The following is a 19,909-nucleotide window of genomic DNA, read 5'->3' as shown; positions in this document are numbered from 1 at the left end:
GAGGGCCTGATCCTGCCAGTGCCTCCTCACAGGGAAGGGATGCATGTGCCAACACCCGCGTGTCTACACTGATGAACCACCAGGTATGAGCCAAGTGAAGAACTCAACAGGACCAGCTCACACAGCTGTCAAATGAGACTGGTGGAACTAAGACTATACTTGAGCCTGAATAAACTGCTGCAGCTCACTTTAATTCACTGGCAAGGCTCCCATCTCAGATGGTTCCTCCAGACGTTACATCCACCCCCTTAGCTACTAAAGAAAAGGAAAAAGGAGACAGAGAGCTCTCAAAGGCACAATTGTGAAGGGTCTGCAGCATTGTGTCCCCCTATCAAAGCATGTCACAAGAGCCTTCGTGTGTCACCTTCCCCTTGTCAAAATGGCAAGGCTTGGGTTCTATGATGATTAAAATTAACAATTATTTACAAATCCTTTACTTTTTTATTAGATTTTTTATGTTTTATTTTTATTTATTTATTTAAGAGAGAGAGGGCAGATCGAGGGGGGTAAGCCACTGCAAACGAACTCCAGACGCGTGCGCCATCTTGTGCGTCTGGCTTACGTGGGTCCTGGGGAATTAAACCTGGCTTCTTTGGCTTTGCAGGCAACTATCTTAATCACTAAGTCATCTCTCCAGCCCCTATTTATTTATTTATTTGAGAGAAAATGGATGTCTCAGGGCCTTCTGGCTACTGTAAACGAATTCCAGACACAGGCTCCAACCACCATGTGCATCTGGCTTATGTGGGTTCTGGAGAGATGAACAGGCAAATGCCTTAACCACTAAGCCATCTCTCCGGCCTCTATTTACAACTATTTTTAAAGGGACTACCAATAACTCTTTGAACATAATCATACTTATTTTACAAAGTATCTTCTATGGGAAATAATTTATAAATTCCAACTCTAGAGAACATGCCACTTCTGCATTCTACTGTTCTGAAACAGTGAAATTCCTTTCCATATTTCTACAGGGTCTACAATCATCTTACACCATAATATAGTGAATAATAATGTTGATTAAAAAAACCAAGTGCCTTTTTCCTCTTCAAGCCAGAACCTCTCATTACAATTGTGTGGGCGAAGCCTTGCATAAGGGTTCCCAGGCAAGGTGGATAAAGTCCCTCCCACCCCAAGGCATGCATCCAGGTATGAGGGTCCAAAGGAAGAAAACGTTCTCCATTTTACACAAAGGCCTTTTGTAGGTTACCGGCTTGTTGGCCCCTAGGCACACAGCCATTCATAAAAGCCACCTATACCACAGTTAATGATGGATGAAACACAGAAAGACACATCACCATGTTATTTTTTTTTCTTTTTACCTTTCAACATTTTCACAGCCACCGTCTTGCAAGTTGCTGTCTTGTCGATTCCAAAGGCATCTGCCTCAATCACTTGGCCAAAAGCTCCACGACCAAGAGGCTTGCCTAGAACCAACGAGAACTCATGTCATCATGCCACCAAAATGACCCGCAAAGGTCCTGCTTGGCTAGGAGGAGCATACTTGTTCAACATCATAGTCCAGTTTCCTCCCTTGTAAGGGCTTAGTTATTTAATGCATCTCTCCTTGATGCCCCAAAATGTCCTTGTACAGGGCCTACCTGAGTGATTATACACATGCAAGTGAGAGAAAGAATATTTCTCAACCGGGATACAGCGTCTGAATAGACTAGATTTGTCAGCATCTGCAAGGGGGAAATGATGGCCTGGCAATGCAACCTCAAATGGACATAATTGACTGCTCACCTAGTTTCAGTCGGTCTCTGGGGAACTCCCATTTGCTGGCATCGTAAGGCAGGCGTTCACAGCGTTCGTCCAAGGGCAATTCATCCGGGTCCATGACAATGGACAAGTAGCCCGTCTTCAGTTCCCCTCCATTGGCCTGGAAAGCATCAGTCCCTCTAGTCACACACTCCCCGTTGTTTAGCTGTTGTTGTGTGTACTTATTACTGTTATTTAATAGTGGCCTCATTCCTGACATCTCGTTTTCCAATAAAACCCATGGAGTTTGAGAGTAGTTCCATTATAATCCCGCTTTTAGCGTCTCCTTAGTTCCCAAGTGGGTGCAGAATGAGGTTTCTAAATCTTAATTACACTAGACAGCCCAAACCCTTTTCCCCTCTAGTGGGCTTCTATCAATTAATGCTCCATGGCTCAGCCAAAGAAAATGGGCAAGAATGTCATTGTAGTGAAGTAAAAATGTGCCCATTGAGCCAACGACAATGGGGAGAAACAGCTGAAAGGAACCCTAGTCAGCTTTCATCAATCATGAAAACGAACAGGCAAGGGCAGGAGGGAAATTATTTTGTTACCCGCTTAACGGTCCGTAGGACGATGACGAGAAGCAACCAAAAAAACATGGCAATCACCGCAGTGCCCACCAGAATGATGACTTCCAAGTTGGTCTTTTCCTGGGCACCTTGAAGACACAATTGAGTGATCATCAGCACTTGGAAACCCGTAGCCTTTGGTCGAAGGTGACAGGGTATAACATGAAAGGCAAGGCTCAAAGCTTATTCACATCCAGGAATCCTAGACTTTAAGGGCCACCCCCCACATGCCCACAGTAGGTGGGTCTACAGCCAGGGTAAACATTGCTCATGAAAATCTCCAGCAATAAAATTCTCAAGCAATTAAGGATAGATGTTGAAATGTCATAAGAGATGAGTATAGAATGTGCCTGAAGAAAGCACTCCTTGGATGAACAAAGAAAACCAAGCCTGGAGAGATGGCTTAGCAGTTAAGGTGCATGCCTGTGCAGCCTAAGGACCCAGGTTTGATTCCCTAAGACCCACGTAAACCAGATGCACAAGGTGGCATATGCATCTGGCGTTCATTCACAGTGGCATGCCCATTCTCACTCTCTCCCGCTCTGTTTCTAATAAATAAATTTAAAAGTCTTTAATAAAAAAATAGAAAAGAGGGGAGGTAATATGATGGAGAATGGAATTTCAAATGGGAAAGTGTGGGGGTGGGGAGGGAGGGAATTACCATAGGATATATTTTATAATCATGGAAAATGTTAATAAAAATTAAAAAAAAATAGAAAAGAAAACCAGATGATCTCCCACCAAGAAGAAATGTATTTCTAGTCCAGGGAAATAAAATCTGGTTTAATACTGACAGTCATTGTCTTGATGTGGCATTTGAAGAAAGGCTCGTTAAGAAACTACATAGGAAAATAAAGTCTTTCGACCAGGCAGACACTAGTGACCACATTGCTCTCATTGCACTCATTGCTTTAAGTACATCACCCACTTAACTTTCTCAAAAACGATCAGTTTTCAGATGAAGAAATGGAAACATCTGAGAAGCTAAGCTGCTTGACTGGAGACACACAGGCAGTTGATGGGCCATTCAAGAATTAAACTAGATTTGGGATGGAGAGGTGGCTTAGCAGTTAAGCGCCTGCTTGTGAAGCCTAAGGACCCTGGTTCAAGGCTCGATTCCCCAGGACCTACGTTAGCCAGATGCACAAGGGGGCACACGTCTGGAGTTCGTTTGCAGTGGCTGGAGGCCCCAGCACGCCCATTTTCTCTCTCTATTTGCCTCTTTCTCTCTCTGTCTGTGTGCTCTCAAATAAGTGAAAATAAACAAAAAAAAAGTTATTTAAAAAAAGAATTAAATATATTTACCCAACGTATACTGACCAATATTCCACCCTGCCTCTGTGTGTGTGGCAGTAGCCAGGGTGAAGATGAGAGAGCTGAAATGAGAACAGCATGCATGGCCCAGGGATAAGAGTGTAAAACTGCATATGAAATGAAACGGAAAGAAAAGGTTCAAGGAGGTTATGAAAGCCTTGGACCTCAGGGTTCCAGAAGACAGCCCCAAAGGAGAAATGCCATGCAGAGAAAAAGGCTTTCAACCTCAAGTGATTAACACCGAGGTGATAAGGTGGCCATTATCACTTGGGGTTCCCATCTCTCCACTCACATTGTGAAGTGGGAGTCAAATTGGGCCTCAAGGTGAAAGAACAGCCCAGAAAGCAGAATTAATTAGTTGGCAAAATTCAGAGTTGCCAGTTGAAAGACAAGCCCTGGGTGCTTCAGGAAATAAGAGTTTGTTTCCCTTCTGGTCTCAGGGATATAACTCTCTATGAAGATAGAGAGATTTCAAAGTCCAGTCATATCACAGATGTAACAGGAAGTTCAAAGACTCCACTGCCTCTATAAACTTACGGATAGGTGTTAACATTGGGAGCTGAGCAAGTGCATTCGATGTCCGTATCTCCCTTTCTGGCTATTCTGTCCATATAAGAGGTCACTGAAAGCCCTGTGTCACTGTGTCCACTTAGGCATAGTAACAAGCACAGACAGGTGACCAAAGGAGGCAAAAGTCCTAGAGAGGATCTGTATGTCCCTCCTGGGATTTGTGCTAAGATCAGAATCCCTTTGAAAGTGATAACGCTACCATGGCCTTTGAAACTTTCATTTTCGACTGCAGTTTATGAAATAGTAATAACCCTGTAGATTTGGAATGATGTCTAGATGGCGATACTCAACAACACAGGTTTGACAGATTTAAAGAGAACAACATTTAGACTTTGAGAGACGAGTTAAGATGAATTCACAGAAATCCATCAACCCTCCTTCTATCACCGCCTGCAATCTTCCCCTGGCATTCCTTTCGCTCAACCACATAACACAGTTTTATTGTTCTCCTGATGACTTATAATAACAGACACAAGAATACACTCTGAATGTGAAGTATTCTATCATAAATTACTTTTCTGGCTGAGAAAATGCCACATTCCACATCAACCCTGCGCACGCGCGTGCACAACACACACACACACACACACACACACACACACACACACACACACACATTTCCTTTCACAGGTCAATAAGAGCCCCCAAATTTCCATATCACAAAAGCAATGGTCTGTTGTTGATGAGTGACTCTTAACTGCCTCTAGTGAATTGAAAATTCTGAATCCTTGTCACTAAATGAATACTGCTGACCTGCCTGACTCAACAGCTATTCTATTTTTTTTTTTTTTTTTTGGAAGCAAATAAGAAAGTGTCGTTTCTGAAGGTTGGCTGGACTATTCAAATACCGAATCAGAGACAGGAGGATATTCATCTTGCCTAGCTGGGACGTTTTCCACAATGAGAATCACGTGGATAAAAACGTGAGGTGAGCGTGTTGGTTAAAGGAGCACTTTTTTTTTGAGGTAAGCCCAACAGATTGGTCTTGTTCGATGAGAGACAGAGGTGGTGGGGAGAGGGAAAGAGAATGGGTGCACTGGGGCCTCCAGCCACTGCAATCGAACTCCAGACACATGTGCCGCCTTGTGCATCTGGCTTACATCAGTCCTGGGGGATCAAACGGAAGTCCTTTCGCTTTGCAGGCAACAGCCTTATTTGCTAAGCCAACTCTCCAGCCCAAGAATAGATTCGTGTTGAGAACAATGTACAGAGTGTGGATTGAGGATTCTTAGTCCAAAAATGGCCAAAATTTGAAAACTCTTGAGCTCCTGTATCTTCCCTCATACAATGGACCACAGTCGAAAGGAAGGTGCATAAAAATATTGCATAAAATTATCCTTAAACTATATATATAAGGTTTATATGAAGGATAAATGAATTTTGTGCATAGACATAGGTCCCATCCCCAAAGTATCCCATATATATATGTATGTGTGTATATATATATATATATATATATATATATATATATATATATGGACTACATCTAACCCCACACATTTTGCATAAGTACTATTGAGCTCCCGCAAAGGACATTAAAAATCACCACTAGCCATCCTCCCCAATAGAAGTATTGAAGTATTTATCAGATACAAGCTAATCATTAAAACTACCCAATGTGTCTGTGACTTCACACTGACCTTCTATTATGAAAAAGGTCTCTGCTCTTGCACATCCAAGGACGTTGCAGGCCTGGCAGGTATAGAGACCTTCATCCTCCTTCCTCACCCTGCGGATAGTTAGGTTCCGGTTCCCATCTTTCAAAACAATGCCTAAAGGAGGAGGGGAAATGATCGTTAGTATTTCCCATGATGTGATCCATGGAGGGTTGTTTTTTCCAGGAAATATTTTTTAAATATTTTATTTATTTACTTGAGAGAGAGAGAGAGAGAGACACGGAGAGAGAATGGGTGCACCAGAGCCTACAGCCACTGCAAATGCACTCCAGATGCATGTACAACCTGTGCATCTGGCTTTACGTGGGTACTGGGGAATCGAACCTGGGTCCTCAGGCTTGGCAGGCAAGTGCCTTAACATCTAAGCCATCTCTCCAGCCCTCCAGGAAAAGTTTTAAAACTTTAGCTTCTGAACTTCATCTTGGGGTGTTAACAAACTGTAAAGAGTCAGCCACTACCAATGGATTACTCATGAGACCTCTCTGAGAACCCAACAAGGCTCCAAAGACTGCTTCTGACTATGAAGTGAACCAGACCAAGCACAAAATTACCACCTTTTGTCTACCTTAAGGCAGATCAATTCATACTATTGTTATTACCTAACATCCTGGAGAAGATTCTACAACCAAAGAAATAGACAAGTTATGTTCACCTGAATCTTCTACAAGAGTCTCGTTGTCTTTAAACCATGTAATCTGTGGAGACGGGTTCCCAGACGCTATGCAAGCGACTTCGATGGTTTCGCCAATACTTGTAGTCTGATTCTCTAGGTTCCCTGTGATCGTAGGGGCCACACGTTCTGTGCACGTAAAAAGAGCCTGGGGTTAGAACTTTGGGAAGGGCTTTGGCATTGTGCAACTTTTAAACAGTTTAAACTTAACAAACAGCAGCCTGTTGAGCTGGTTAGCTCAAGCAACTCATAAACTGACCTCAGCAGCTGTGGCTCAATGACTGAAATCAATGATGACATGTCAGTTCAGAGGCACTCATGATCCCAGAAGAAATCGCAAAATAAAGGCTCAGGCATTTTTTTTTTTTTTTTTTTTTTTGAGAGAGAGAGAGAGAGGAAGAGGCAGAGAGAAACATAGAGAGGGAGATTGGCATGCCAGGGCCTCCAGCCACTGCAGATGAACCCCAGATGCATATGCCCTCTTGTGCATCTGTCTTACATGGGTCCTGGAGAATTGAGCTGGATAACTGCTAAGCCATCTCTCCAGCCCAGGTTGTTTTTTTTTTTTTTTTTCAGGCAATGGGTTTTCCTTCTAACCACACAAGGCTTTCTCTGAGAAGAATCCTCCCTCTCAAAGACATTCCACCCACTAAGACTCTAGAATTCTGTCTTGTTTGCTCTTGGAAAGTGTGAAACTTTAGCATGATTCCATAAAGAATGCCTTATGTTTATTTTCTAACCCCCTAAAAACCTCCTCACTTATACTCCTTCCTTATGATAGTATCAGTCATATATGAAATGCTTGTAGTTCAAGGGTTTGAGTGTCCTGTCTAAAAGTCCCCACAACTAAGTAAACAGTTGAGTTAATAAGAGCATGTGAGTCTAAAGTCCAGTGCTGCTTCCAATAAAATACAAATAACATATAAACCAAGAAATCAGCAATGCCCAAGGAAAGTCTAAGAATTGAAAGAACAGGGCACCCATGGGTATTTGATAAACGTACAGCAAAAGATTACATTTATCCTTTTGCAGAAAATCATCCAAGCGCATGGATCTATCTTATCCAAATCGAATGAGCATCCGGAGGAACCATGTTGAAAGAACTCACATGGGCACTTGGCAAAAGGAGATGAACTTCACCACACACAACACTAGAGCTGAAACAAATGTGCCAGGCTCCAGCCTATTTCTAAGAATAGATTTCAGGAAACAACTTAGGCGTCCTTAGAGAAGCAAACAACTAATTGTAAGCATGCTGTTTCCTGGGCATAGCTAAGCCAGGAGCTTCCTTCTAGAACTTCCAGACCTGGACCAGCTACCATTCTGAACTGATGATACATGGTTATACATGTGATATTATTTCAAGGGCTGTGGCTGATGATCTGACTCCCCAATGTCCCTTTCCTGCCTGATTCCTTAAACCAGCAAGCCCAATGTTAGTGTCTATTTGAAGAGATGTCCCAAAAGTGCCAAGGCCCTCAGCAGATGCTAGCAAAACCTTTGGTGTAGTTAAGTTAACTTGGGGACTTTTCTTTCCTAACAATCATTCACATAGGGCAGATCCCTCGCAGTCACCCAAAACAGGCACTGCAAGAAGAAAATGGTATCAAGAGAAGCTCCCCAAATTTATCTGACCTCCCCAGAGAAAGAATGGTATCTGTCCCGATTTTTTATGCAAGGAACAAGGTCAAGTAGGGCACAGAGCAATTCACAGGGGATTTACCAAGCTTTATCATCTCACTGGCTCCACTCTAGACCGCATGGATTCCCACTGACAGTACCCTCAGTGAGTGAGTGTAACTCCCCTCCCATGATTTCTTCTAGATCTGCAACTCACCAAGTAGCTCACCGAGCTTCTAGTATATTCCACAGTGTTCAATGACAGAACTACAGTGGAAACAATCCCTGTTCTCATGAACTTGGGGGCCTCACTGGGCTATGAGTAGCTGGTGATTACCCCTATGCTTATCCTGTCCATCTGGAAGTTGACTTCTGGTACCACGATGCCATGAATTTCTGGCGCTTGTCCATAATAGGTAGTCTACAAATGTGTGATTACAATAAGCCAATGTCTAAGGATAAGCCAGAAAGTCCCCTCATTCAAGGTAATCCCTTGCAGATACCAGTGATCTATCACCTCATAAAGGTTGGAAAGAGCCAACTTAACCTCTAGATTTAATGCGCCACCTCACCACCACTAGCTTTGCTCTGCCTCCAGAACTTGCAGTGGGCAAGCGTACCAGCCTGTTTCCTCAACTCCCACAATTCACACATCACCTGAACATACCCTGCATGAGAAATTCCAAACGGCATCACCCAAACTTGCCTCCTTACCTAGGACTGTGAGCTGCCTGACCATGCAATGTCTTTTCTTGGTCTTCCTGTCTTGAGCAGAGCAGATGTAGTCGCCTTGATCCTGCAAGGAGACATTCTGGAACTCCACAATCAAGACGTCATTTGTGCTGTTAGAGAACATGGTGGCATCCAGTTTCCAAAGAGCATCCAAGTTCTTGCACACGGGCGTGAGTGGCTCTCCCGAGTGGGAGGGTGCTGTCTGGGAGCCAAGCCTGTACCACGTGAGGTTCTCGAATGTGGTTCTGTCCGCAGTACACCACAGGGACACGCTCTCCTTCTCGGTCGGCTGGGGAGTAGGTTGAAAAGTGATCTCGGGACCCTCTGAAATGTAAAGCCATAGTCAGAGCATGGTGGCTTAACTCGGTAGTGATGTTCTCATCTTCTCGTTGCCTTTGGACTGCTCCGAAGTACTAAGACATGTTCCCGCAGCCCTCGATCCCTGCTACGAGGACAGTGCCAAATGGGGGTGACTCACTTCCCAAAATGAATCTGGAAATGTGAGTTTATTCCCCAGATATTTATTCAACTTCTCCTTTTGAGTTCTAAATGCCATTTTTAGGATAAAAAAAAAAAAAACAACCATGCCCAAAGTAGGGCATCTACTCATCACAGAATTTTACAGAACAAATTAGTTCTTCATTAAACACATACCATTCAATGACATTAAAACTACATTTGTTACAATTAATTAGCCCAGACTGAAATACGGTACCCAGTACAGTCACGTGCGCTAGATTACACAGGCAAGACCAGCAGGGCCGGAGAGGGGAGGGCACTTTTCCCACGCTACTTCGATTGCTTTGAGAAGCCCCAGCCCCACTGTCTGTTAAGATACTTAACGAACCTCAATAAATTATGAATCGTACCAGACTGATGAGCAAACTGTTATACATGATACAGAGTTTGTCGTTTAAACCGTGCAACCATCCTCTCTCCAGGAAAGGATACGAATGGCTTTCACATAAGCCCAGGAGCTACCTGCGCGTGTTTACTTTAAGCAGAGCTCACCAAGTCCATCCAAGTTCATCTTCTAGACAACACATCACTCACATGAATGGCAAGGACAGTTGAGACCCTCACGGCTCCCTACCCACAGTTTACATGTCTTTATTTGCACAAGTGGTGTGTGCGTGCGAAGGCACACCAGGGCACGTGTTGCTACTGCAAACATCAGATGCTTGCGCCACTTTTTGTGACTGGCTTTATGAAAGTGGCTGGGGAGTGGGATCCAAGTTGGGGGCTTTTGCAAGCAAGCCCTTTGAACCACAGAGAGACCTTGCCCAGCCCCTTCATCGTCGCGTTAGGAGAGATCCCACTGCCCTGCACAGAGGGGTACTCACTGGTCACGTGGAAGGAGATCACCCTCTCTCCTCGGCCGGCCTTGTTGACCGCTTCACATTTGTACAAAGCGGACACATTTGCAGCTTGGATGACGAGCGTACTGACAGTCTGGGAACAAAGAAATCCCAGGCCGTGGTTTTGAGCAATGCAGGCTATGTTTGTACACATGTACGGAGTCCCCCTAAGTGCAGATGCTCCACCACCTACCCCATTCATACTACAGGCTGACCCCCTCATTTTGGAAATCACCCAACCGATGAGGCACTGTGATCTAATGTTGGGAAGGTTTCTTTACCCGTTTCATATTTAAAAATCCAAGAATTGGGGGCTGGAGAGATGGCTTAGTGGTTAAGCACTTGCCTGTGAAGCCTAAGAACCATGGTTCGAGGCTCGATTCCTCAGGACCCACGTTAGCCAGATGCACGAGGGGGCGCACATGTCTGGAGTTTGTTTGCAATGGCTGGAGGCCCTGGCACACCCATTCTCTCCCTCCCTCCCTCCCTCCCTCCCTCCCTCTCTCTCTCTCTCTCTCTCTCTCTCTTCCTCTCAAATAAATAAAAATAAACAAAAAAAGAATAAAAAAATCCAAGAATTGCCTTTCAATGGATCAAATGATTTCATCTATTGTCATAAACTATTTAGTAAACTCATAGTACTGCTGAAAATCAGCAGACTTTACATGTTAATATTTTATCTTCTGTTCCATTTTATTTTTGTCTTTTTTTTAAACTCACACGTAATTGTACACAATAATGGGTTTCATCATGATGTTGTCGGGCATGTATATAATGTACTGGGATTTTATGCACCAGCATTTGCCTGTCTTTTCCTTCTCCTCACTCCAGCTGGTTCCCTTCCCCTTCACAATTACCTTCCCTTCCTACCTTAGTATCCTCTTTAAATCAACAGTCTAAATAACATGTGGTACTCGTCTTTCTAAGTATGGATTCTTTCAGTTAACATGATGCTCTCCAGTTCCATCCATAGTACACCAAATGAAATAATTTCATTCTTCTTTATTGCTAAATAATACCCCATAGTTTATGTGGCATTTTCTCTATCATGCCAGAATCCAATTATTTTTTAATTTTTTTAAAACTTAAAGATCTATTTATTTATTAGTGACAGTGGGGGAGAGAGGGTGGGGAGAGAATGAGCATGCCAGGACCTCTAGCCACTGAGAAAAATGATGCATGCGCCACCACGTGCATCTGGCTTATGTGGGACCTGGAGAATCGAACCTGGGTCCGTAGGCTTCGCAGGCATGCACCTTAACCACTTAGCCATCCCTCCAGCCCCAGAGTCTGATTATTAGTCTCTAAGATGCTTTTACATATTACTGTATCATCCTTCTATCAAAGAGAGAGAATTGGAGAGAGAAAAATTTCAAATTAAAGAACTTAAAACTCACTTTGTTTTTTCCTTCAATTAGGGCATACTGATTTTTGGTGACTTCAATCTTATTTCCCCCTTGGGAATCCTCGACATTTCTCCATTCTTTACAAGTATATGGATTTGTTGTTAAGATTCCTTGACTGTAAGGGGAAGAAAACATCACATGTCACGATTTGATTTTTCTTCAATTGAAATCAACAGTAGGGAAAGGGTCAGACTTTGGTCATCATGTTCTTAGAAACAACCTTCAGTGTAACCTATCTCTTTATAAGACTCGGCGCCAATTAAAAATAGCTGTCTGCAGAGGGGGAAAGGTCCTAGGTAGATTCATTCAGGACACAGGAGGGAAGCAGCTATTCTGGGAACAAACTTCCATTCATAAATTGGATCCACAAGACAATTCAAGTCATTTCATTTAAAGGAAGGTGAGGAAATTTAGAAGCCACTGGGCTTCTTCAAGTCACTTCTCTGAAAGCCTGGCTTTTGTGTAGGAAGTGGCCAGCATCTGAGGGAAAAAAGCAACAAAAAAAAAACTAGTGATTGCTGTTTCAAAAACAACAACAGGAAGTGGACTGCTTGGGGTGTGGGGGGGTGGAGGTGGTTGTTGTTTTCCCTGAGGATGTCTGTACTTGTGTTAGAACTTGATAAGCCAGGCCTGGGACTCTGGAGGTCTGGGCTAGGTTTATCACAGCCTCCCATCCATTAGCACTTCCTCTGAGAGATGGACCTTCCCACAGATAAGGAGGAACAATGTGGAAGAAGACCCCAGCGTTCCTGTGCAGCAAGATACTCCAGGACTACCCAAGAGAGAACTGGCTAATCCCCTAGTGGGACACTCCTAGGAAAGACATCTGCTATAAAGTAAGGCACAGAGAAAGACGGAGGAGATCTCAAGCAGCATTTGAGGGATGACTTTCTCAAGGATGGTCTTCTGGGCTTAGGATGGCCAGGAGGAAGGCGAGACGGCAGGAGATGAAGAGCACGTGGTCAGGCTGACCTGGGCTTGTAGGAGCACTGGTCCTCAAACTGCCAATACCAGTGGATGGGATCTGGGGGAGGGCTGGCGTAGACCGTGCACGTCAGTGTCTGCGTCGTGCCGTACTCATAGGAATCCATGGGGGAGATCAGCGCCTTCTCACCTATCTGGGGAGGGACTGAAAACGGGAAAGACAGCCTGTGACTTGCCAATCAGCCTTGAGCGATGAACATGATTTGAAGCAACCCAGAGCTACCATTTGTAAGCATAGGATCTTGTCCCCCACCCACCCCCGCCCACACACACACCCGCTTGCTTTTCTAAAGAACATCTGGACATGGAAACAGGAGACCTGAGTTCTTGTGGCATTTACATTAACAAGATGCTAATAAGAACAATGGAAACTAATAAGCAGAGTGACTTTATGCAAGTGACTTTATGCTCTCTTGTTCACATCCAGGGGCAGTGTTGCCTGACCGCCAGCCTCCCAAGAGTGGAGTTCGGCTATAGAGAAAGAGCTGTGGGACTAATGTAAATGCATTTACTATGTGCCAAACGTGGTCCTAAGTGCTCTTCATGGATTGCCTCACTTGGTTCTCACAATCACTGCAACTGTCCCCCATTCTACACACGAGTAAAATGGAACAGAGAAGTCAGAAGACTTGCCCATGCTCAGTGAGTATGTGGCAAAATCCAGGGCAAAGAGATGCTCTAGCTTCTGAAGACAAACTCTAGTTAACCACTGTATTTTACAGGAGGATGTAAATTCTTAGTTATTTGACAGAGAAAGAGGATCAGGGAGAGAGAGAAAGAGAGAATAGGCACGCCAGGGCCTCTGGCCACTGCAGATAAACTCCAGATGTGTGCACACCCCCCCCCCCCGCCGTGCATCTGGCTAGCGTGGATCCTGGGGAATTGAGCCTGAGTCTTTTGGCTTTGCAAGCAAATGTCTTAACCGCTAAGCCATCCCTCCAGCCTGAATGTGTAAATTCTTAAAAGAATGCATTCTGAGCTTTTTTTTTTCTCCTTCTTCTTTCTCCACCTTTCTCTTCCTTCCTTCTTTCCTCCTTCCATCCCTTCTTCATTCTCTCTTTTTTGTTGTTTTAGTTCCAAAATCAGTAATTGAAGCCTATCACCTTATCACGTGAATATAAAGTCCCTCTGAGACTAGAGAGAGAGAGAGAAGCCGGGTGGGGGGAATCAAGGTTAATGCCCACAGGGATGCACTCCATCGAGATTTACACTTCCCAGGGCCTGGAGACATGGCTTAGACATTAAGGTCCTTGCCTGCAAAGCCAAAGGACCGCGGTTCGATTCCCCAGGGCCCACGTATGCCAGATGTACAAGGTGGTACACGCGTCTGGAGTCGGTTTGCAATGGCTGGAGTATGGCACGCCAATTCTCTCTCTCTCTCTATGCCTCTCTCTCTCAAATAAAATTTAAAAAGATTTACGCTTCCCAAATACTTTGCAAATCTGACTTCGTTTTTTGCGTTTACTGAGCTTGATGGGGTAAGCACTACACTGGTTAGATGTTTGGTGACTTTCTGAAATGATGCCATGGGTTTCTTCAGCCTGTGATGCCTGATCACTTCCTTCTCGTTCCACTAATCCGCTTTTGCCTTTCTCCCCCACTCCATGTGCCCCTTCCTTGTCCCTGAAGAAAGAAGTGAAGGCATGCTCTGCAGACATGCAGAGGAGGATCAGAAAGGCTGGGGAGCACCTTGACATAGTGAGAGAGCATTTCAAGTGTTAATGTGCCAGGTCAGTAGGGCACACAAAGAGTTACAACAGAGAAGCAATTCTTAAACTGTGTGTGGAGCAAGATATTAATGGATTTGTTCGGAAGGAGGGGAAGGCAGTGCTTTGGTCAAATAAGCTTGTTAAACCCTCAATGTCTCCCTTCACTTCAAATATTTATTTCTATCTTCCATTTAAATAAAAATCTTGGGCTGGAGAGATGGCTTAGCAGTTAAGCGCTTGCCTGTGAAGCCTAAGGACCCCGGTTTGAGGCTCGGTTCCCCAGGTCCCACGTTAGCCAGATGCACAAGGGGGCGCACACGTCTGGAGTTCGTTTGCAGAGGCTGGAATCCCTGGCGCGCCCATTCTCTCTCTCTCCCTCTATCTGTCTTTCTCTCTGTGTCTGTCGCTCTCAAATAAATAAATAAATAATTTAAAATAAATAAATAAAAGTCTTAACCTAGCCAAGCATGGTGGCACATGCCTTTCATCCCAGCACTCAGGAGGCAGAGGTAGGAGGAATGCCATGAGTTTGAGACCAGCCTGAGACTACACAGTGAATTCCAGGTCAGCCTGGGCTAGAACGAGACCTAGCTGGAAAAACAAACAACTGAAAAAAAAATCTTCAATGATCTTTCCTCTACCGACTCAATCAGACCTTGGACAATAAGCAAACCAGCAGTGCCAGCCTCCGGAGACCTTTTCACGAGGGCATCCTTGCCCATTTATCCAGGATACAGCAACTGCAGCAGCAGACTAAAGCTTTGGTCAGAAAACAAGAGTCTCCCGTGTCTGCATATAGTGTGCACGGGACAGGGAGAAAGGAACACAGCCTAGTAGAAACCTGATCCCATAGGCATCTCTTCCAAGGATTTGGCCAAAGGGGAGTTCCTGCTTACTTTCACCTTGCACGTGGTTGCCAAGCAACTCATTTACAAGGTTTCTCGAGGAAATACAGCCAGAGGACCTCGTTGGGCATCTCATTTGAAATCCAGCCCTCTGGGTCCTGCTTCATATTTATAGTTTGCGATACGAGCGAGGCGGCAGGAGACAAGGGAATGATGACTCGGTAGTTTATAGAGACATGGGTCATACTGTTGCGATAAATCCTGGGCAGAGGGGAAAACTGAGTGAACTCACCATTCACAACCAGGGAGACCACATGGCTCTGCTTATCCTTTGAAATGGGGTTGGTAAGGATGATGGTATAGTTGCCCGTGTCTCGCTCATTCACTTCCATGATTGTCAGCGCATGGCCCACTCTGATTGTGTAATTGGACTCAAGGAGTCTTCCATGTTTGTACCTATGGGGGGGGAGGGAGAGAATTCGAGAAGTCAATGCAACCAAAGGGTTCACTTCACATCGAGCAGTATTGTGCATTTATTTCCAGCAATTACCATTTGATTTCGGGAGTTGGGTAGCCCAGGTACTTCACGGGGATCCGGACACGGTCGCCCACCGTGGCTTCGACCACAGATTCCATACCGCTGCCAAAAGCCACGAAGGGTTTTGCTAGAAGAAAACAAAAGCAGTGGTGCCCATAAATGTCAAGTGACCATAGTGGTCTGTGGGTGGAGCCTCCCATCAAGTGAAAGGCCAGACAGTGAGGTACAGGCCCTGGAGTTCTGAGAGCCCCCGTACCGTCCACGTGGGACACATTTCCTGTTTCGGCACTTCTCTTCCCACTGGTACCTTCCCACAATCCATAAGTATTCACTCCTGCAAGCAGCATTCTAAATGCCCCATCTTTCTCCACCTTCTATGCCTAGGATACCCTCTACCCACCCCCAGGTGCTAACTGCCTCAGTCCTCAGACCTTTCTTCTTTTTGTGGATTCTCTTCTAGATGCAGCTTTGAAGCATCTATGAAACGTCTAGCTCCGTCCCTGATTCCTCTGGGGTCTGGGTTTATATACATTACATCTCCAGTGGGATGTGCTTTTTTGAGGCAAGCCTAACAGACTGGCTTTTTTATGTGAGGGAAAGAAAGAGAAAGAGAGGAAGAAAAAAGGAAACAAAGGAAGGAAGGAAGGAAGGAAGGAAGGAAGGAAGGAAGGAAGGAAGGAAGGAAGGAAGGAAGGAAAGGAATTGGTTGCCAGGGCCTCCAGCCACTGTAATCAAACTCCAGACGCATGTGACTTTGTACATGCATCATCTTCTCCATCTGGTTTACATGGGATCTGGCCAGTCAAACATGGGTCCTTAGGCTTCACAGGCAAGAGCTTCAATGGCTAAGCCATCTCTCCAGCCTTCCACTGGGATGTTTAACGGGCTCCTCCCTATAAGCATTTCCGACAAACCCCACTCCCTCCTCAGTGAGTGAAGCCACCATTCAGTCTCTTGTGCTAAAGCCTATGCTTTCTTCTCTTTTTGTTACAACCAATGAATGACCCCACATCTCTTCTTCCTACCTCTTCCTTGACTCCCTTGACCCAAGTCTTCCTCTTGGATTCTGGCAATCTGCCTCCTAACTGGTCTCTCTTGTTTGGCCCTTGCTCCCTTAAAGATGCCGTGTAATGGCAAAGATACAGCTCTGTGTAGACTACTGTCTAGCATGTGTAAACTAAAACCTTTAGGGCTGGAGATATTGCTCAGTGGTTAAGGCGCTTGCCTGCAAAGCCTAACAATCCTGGTTCAATTCCCTACCACCCACGTAAAGCCAGATGCACAAAGTGGTGCATGCATCTGGAGTTCATTTGCAGTGGCTAGAGGCTCTAGAACGCCCATTCTGTTTCTCTCTCTTCTCTCTGTCTCTGTTTGCAAATAAATAAATACAAATTAGAAAATAAATAAACTGAGCTGGGCGTGGTGGTGCATGTCTTTAATCCCAGCACTCAGGAGGCAGAGGTAGAAGGATCGCAATGAGTTCGAGGCCCTAAGACTACATAGTGAATTCCAGGTCAGCCTGGGCTAGAGCGAGACCCTATCTTGAAAAACCCAAATAAATGCATAAGTAAATAAAATAAATAAACTAACAAATGTATCTGAATCAAAGAGAACAAGTAAACAATTAAGATGAATTGCCCGAAGCCATCCAGAAAGTAATTGATTGTGGGTTTCCCAAATTTGCAAAGTTCGTGCTTATTCAAGTAGACCCTTGGCCCTACTAATAAACTGAAATTTTAAATGAAAAACTACCTTAGATACTAACACTCTCTTATTATAGTAGTAATTACAACCTTGACTATAGCTCTAACCAGTAATATCTAGTGGGCATTGACTCTACTAGTTTATATAATTTAAAGTTGGGACTTAACCCTCAACTCTGACTCCAAAGCCATGCACCCAACCTCTGGGTCTTATTCAATCTCTGGGTCTTATGTCCACCTTTGCAAGAGTTCAAAAGTAGCTTATGAATGAACAAGATGACATAAGCTGATTTGTCATCTCTCTCTCCCAAGCACAAAGTACATCCTAAGAAGTCAGCAACATACTGTGCACTTGGACAAATGTGCTGTTCTTCTTGGTCATCAGGCCACTGGACACCGCACAGGTATACCATCCTTGGTCATTCCTGGTCACAGTATCTATTGTCAAGGTGCTCAAAAATTTCTTCATTGCAGTCCCAGGCTGAGGTTTTAGGTCCCTGTTTACAATTTTCTTATGCTGAAAGAAAAATAAGAGCTAATTAAACTTCCAAAGGCCAATGGAACATTATCCAATAGCTTCTAAGATACCCACACGGAGACTTGTCCCTTGGTGAACATGATTTAATGTCAATAACAGAGACTTTGAACATCATGCAAACAGAAAGTATATTTGGGTTCAAGAGACCTAAATAGAACTGGAGTAAGATTTTCAAACGCTCACTTGGTGAGAATGAGGAGGATATGGATAAGAGAAACACAAGGAACTATGTCCATTGTTTAAGAAGAAATGTGTTCTCAGGTCACCTCTTAAAGAAAAATTCCCTCAAAGGGAAAAATAGATCAAGGGATCAGAGAAATACCACAATGTGGAAAGACACTGTCACCTGGTTAAAAAATATATAGTATTTACAACCCAGTCACAGCAGCCTGGGACAGCCTCTTGGTACTATATCTTTTTGTGACCTGCTATCTTTTCTCAATTGTAAAATGTGCAGTGTGGGGGAAGGGAGACATGTGGGTTTTAAGGCCTTTATATTTTATCTGGCCAGAGAGAACCCTATCTCTTAAGCGAACTTCACCAGGGGGGCTTATTATCAAAGTATTCAAAGGTCTGGCTTTGAATTGTTAACGCTACCTTCAAAGAAGGGCTTTCCCAGTTGAAATCAAGCCCCACATTGAGCTCAGTTCTTGCTGTGCAATTTAAGACAAGCTTCTCTCCGGCTGATAGCTCGATTCCATGAGAAGGACTCAGAGTCACATCATAAATCCTGTACCCTGGAGCAAGTAAATTATAAAAACAGAAAGTAAGAAGGGGGAAAAACTATCTAGGACTTGGCACACTGTTTTTGATTTTTTTTTTTCTGATGGCGGTGTAAAGTACGCTACATCATTATTCTTCCCCAGGGCCTGCCTCATCCATACTTAGTAGCTTTCAGGAACACTGCTTTACAGAGATCTACAAATAACTACCACAGGCCATCTCTAAGATGTCCTAAGCTGGCAAACAGGAAAGTCTAGGCAAATGGCACCCTCTTTAGTAAACTGCTGAACTTTCCATAAAATAGATATAATTCAAAGAATGGGGCGCCAGGAAATGTTCTCAATAATGAAGTTTTCATAAAATAAGCTCCTGTAATAGCACTGTTTTTTTTCATCCTTGGTCTTGGCAAGAAAGGAGAAAACATCAGTTCCCACGTTCGTATATGTGGTAGAGAACGGCAGATGTAATGAATTTCTGGGCACCATATCATGAGTTAATATATTTTTCTTGTCCTCTGCCCTACACCTTAATCTCTAGGATTGTCATCTAGACAGTCACTCTTTTAAAATATATATTTTATTTATTTATTTTTACTCATTTGAGAGAGAAAGAGAATGGGCATGCCAGGGCCTCCAGCCACTGCAAACAAACTCCAGACGCATGCGCCCCCTTGTGCATCTGGCATACGTGAGTCCTGGGGCATCGAACCTATGTCCTTAGGCTTCTCAGGCAAGTGCCTTAACCACTAAGCCATCTCTCCAGCCCTAGAAAGTCATTCTTTATTGTCTGGCTGTAATGATATGTTAAGAAAGTGTGTGCTTACCCACAACCACAACGATGTACATAATAGACTGGTAGGTTTCATCATTAATCTTTGCTTCACAGAAGACCATGCCGGCATAACTGATCATGTAACTAGGGATAGTGAAGCCCTCTTCACTATCCCAGGAAATTCTGTTTCCATCAGGAACAAATCTCTTTTCTGGATACCTCTGGATAATAATAAAAAAAAATGTGTGTGTGTATGTCCATATATATATATATATATATATATATATATACACACATATATATATATGTATGTCAGAATTTAATCCAGTGCTCCAAACATGAAAGCCATGCACATTGACTAAGGACTCACTTTATTTTCAAGAACATAACTTGGTTTTATTCATTATCATATTGACTCTCTC

The 19,909-nt window shown here is 44.0% G+C and overlaps 1 protein-coding gene across 1 annotated transcript in view; it reads right to left on the bottom strand.

The window, feature by feature from the left end:
- Kdr (kinase insert domain receptor) overlaps nt 1-19,909 on the bottom strand; it is a 51,591-nt gene that overhangs the window by 20,889 nt on the left and 10,793 nt on the right. Inside the window, exons 5-18 of the mRNA XM_045161467.1 lie at nt 19,540-19,708; nt 18,591-18,730; nt 17,801-17,972; nt 15,765-15,879; nt 15,507-15,670; nt 12,649-12,805; nt 11,668-11,791; nt 10,256-10,364; nt 8,895-9,236; nt 6,543-6,689; nt 5,855-5,986; nt 2,313-2,419; nt 1,747-1,882; nt 1,323-1,427 (exon numbers count right to left, since the gene is read on the bottom strand). Of these exons, the coding sequence (XP_045017402.1) occupies nt 1,323-1,427; nt 1,747-1,882; nt 2,313-2,419; nt 5,855-5,986; nt 6,543-6,689; nt 8,895-9,236; nt 10,256-10,364; nt 11,668-11,791; nt 12,649-12,805; nt 15,507-15,670; nt 15,765-15,879; nt 17,801-17,972; nt 18,591-18,730; nt 19,540-19,708 (2,119 nt within the window). The remainder of the gene's footprint in view (nt 1-1,322; nt 1,428-1,746; nt 1,883-2,312; nt 2,420-5,854; nt 5,987-6,542; nt 6,690-8,894; nt 9,237-10,255; nt 10,365-11,667; nt 11,792-12,648; nt 12,806-15,506; nt 15,671-15,764; nt 15,880-17,800; nt 17,973-18,590; nt 18,731-19,539; nt 19,709-19,909) is intronic.

Source organism: Jaculus jaculus, chromosome 11 (genome assembly GCF_020740685.1).
Source record: "Jaculus jaculus isolate mJacJac1 chromosome 11, mJacJac1.mat.Y.cur, whole genome shotgun sequence".
Taxonomy (NCBI): domain Eukaryota; kingdom Metazoa; phylum Chordata; class Mammalia; order Rodentia; family Dipodidae; genus Jaculus; species Jaculus jaculus.
This window is presented reverse-complemented; position numbering and strand designations above follow the sequence as displayed.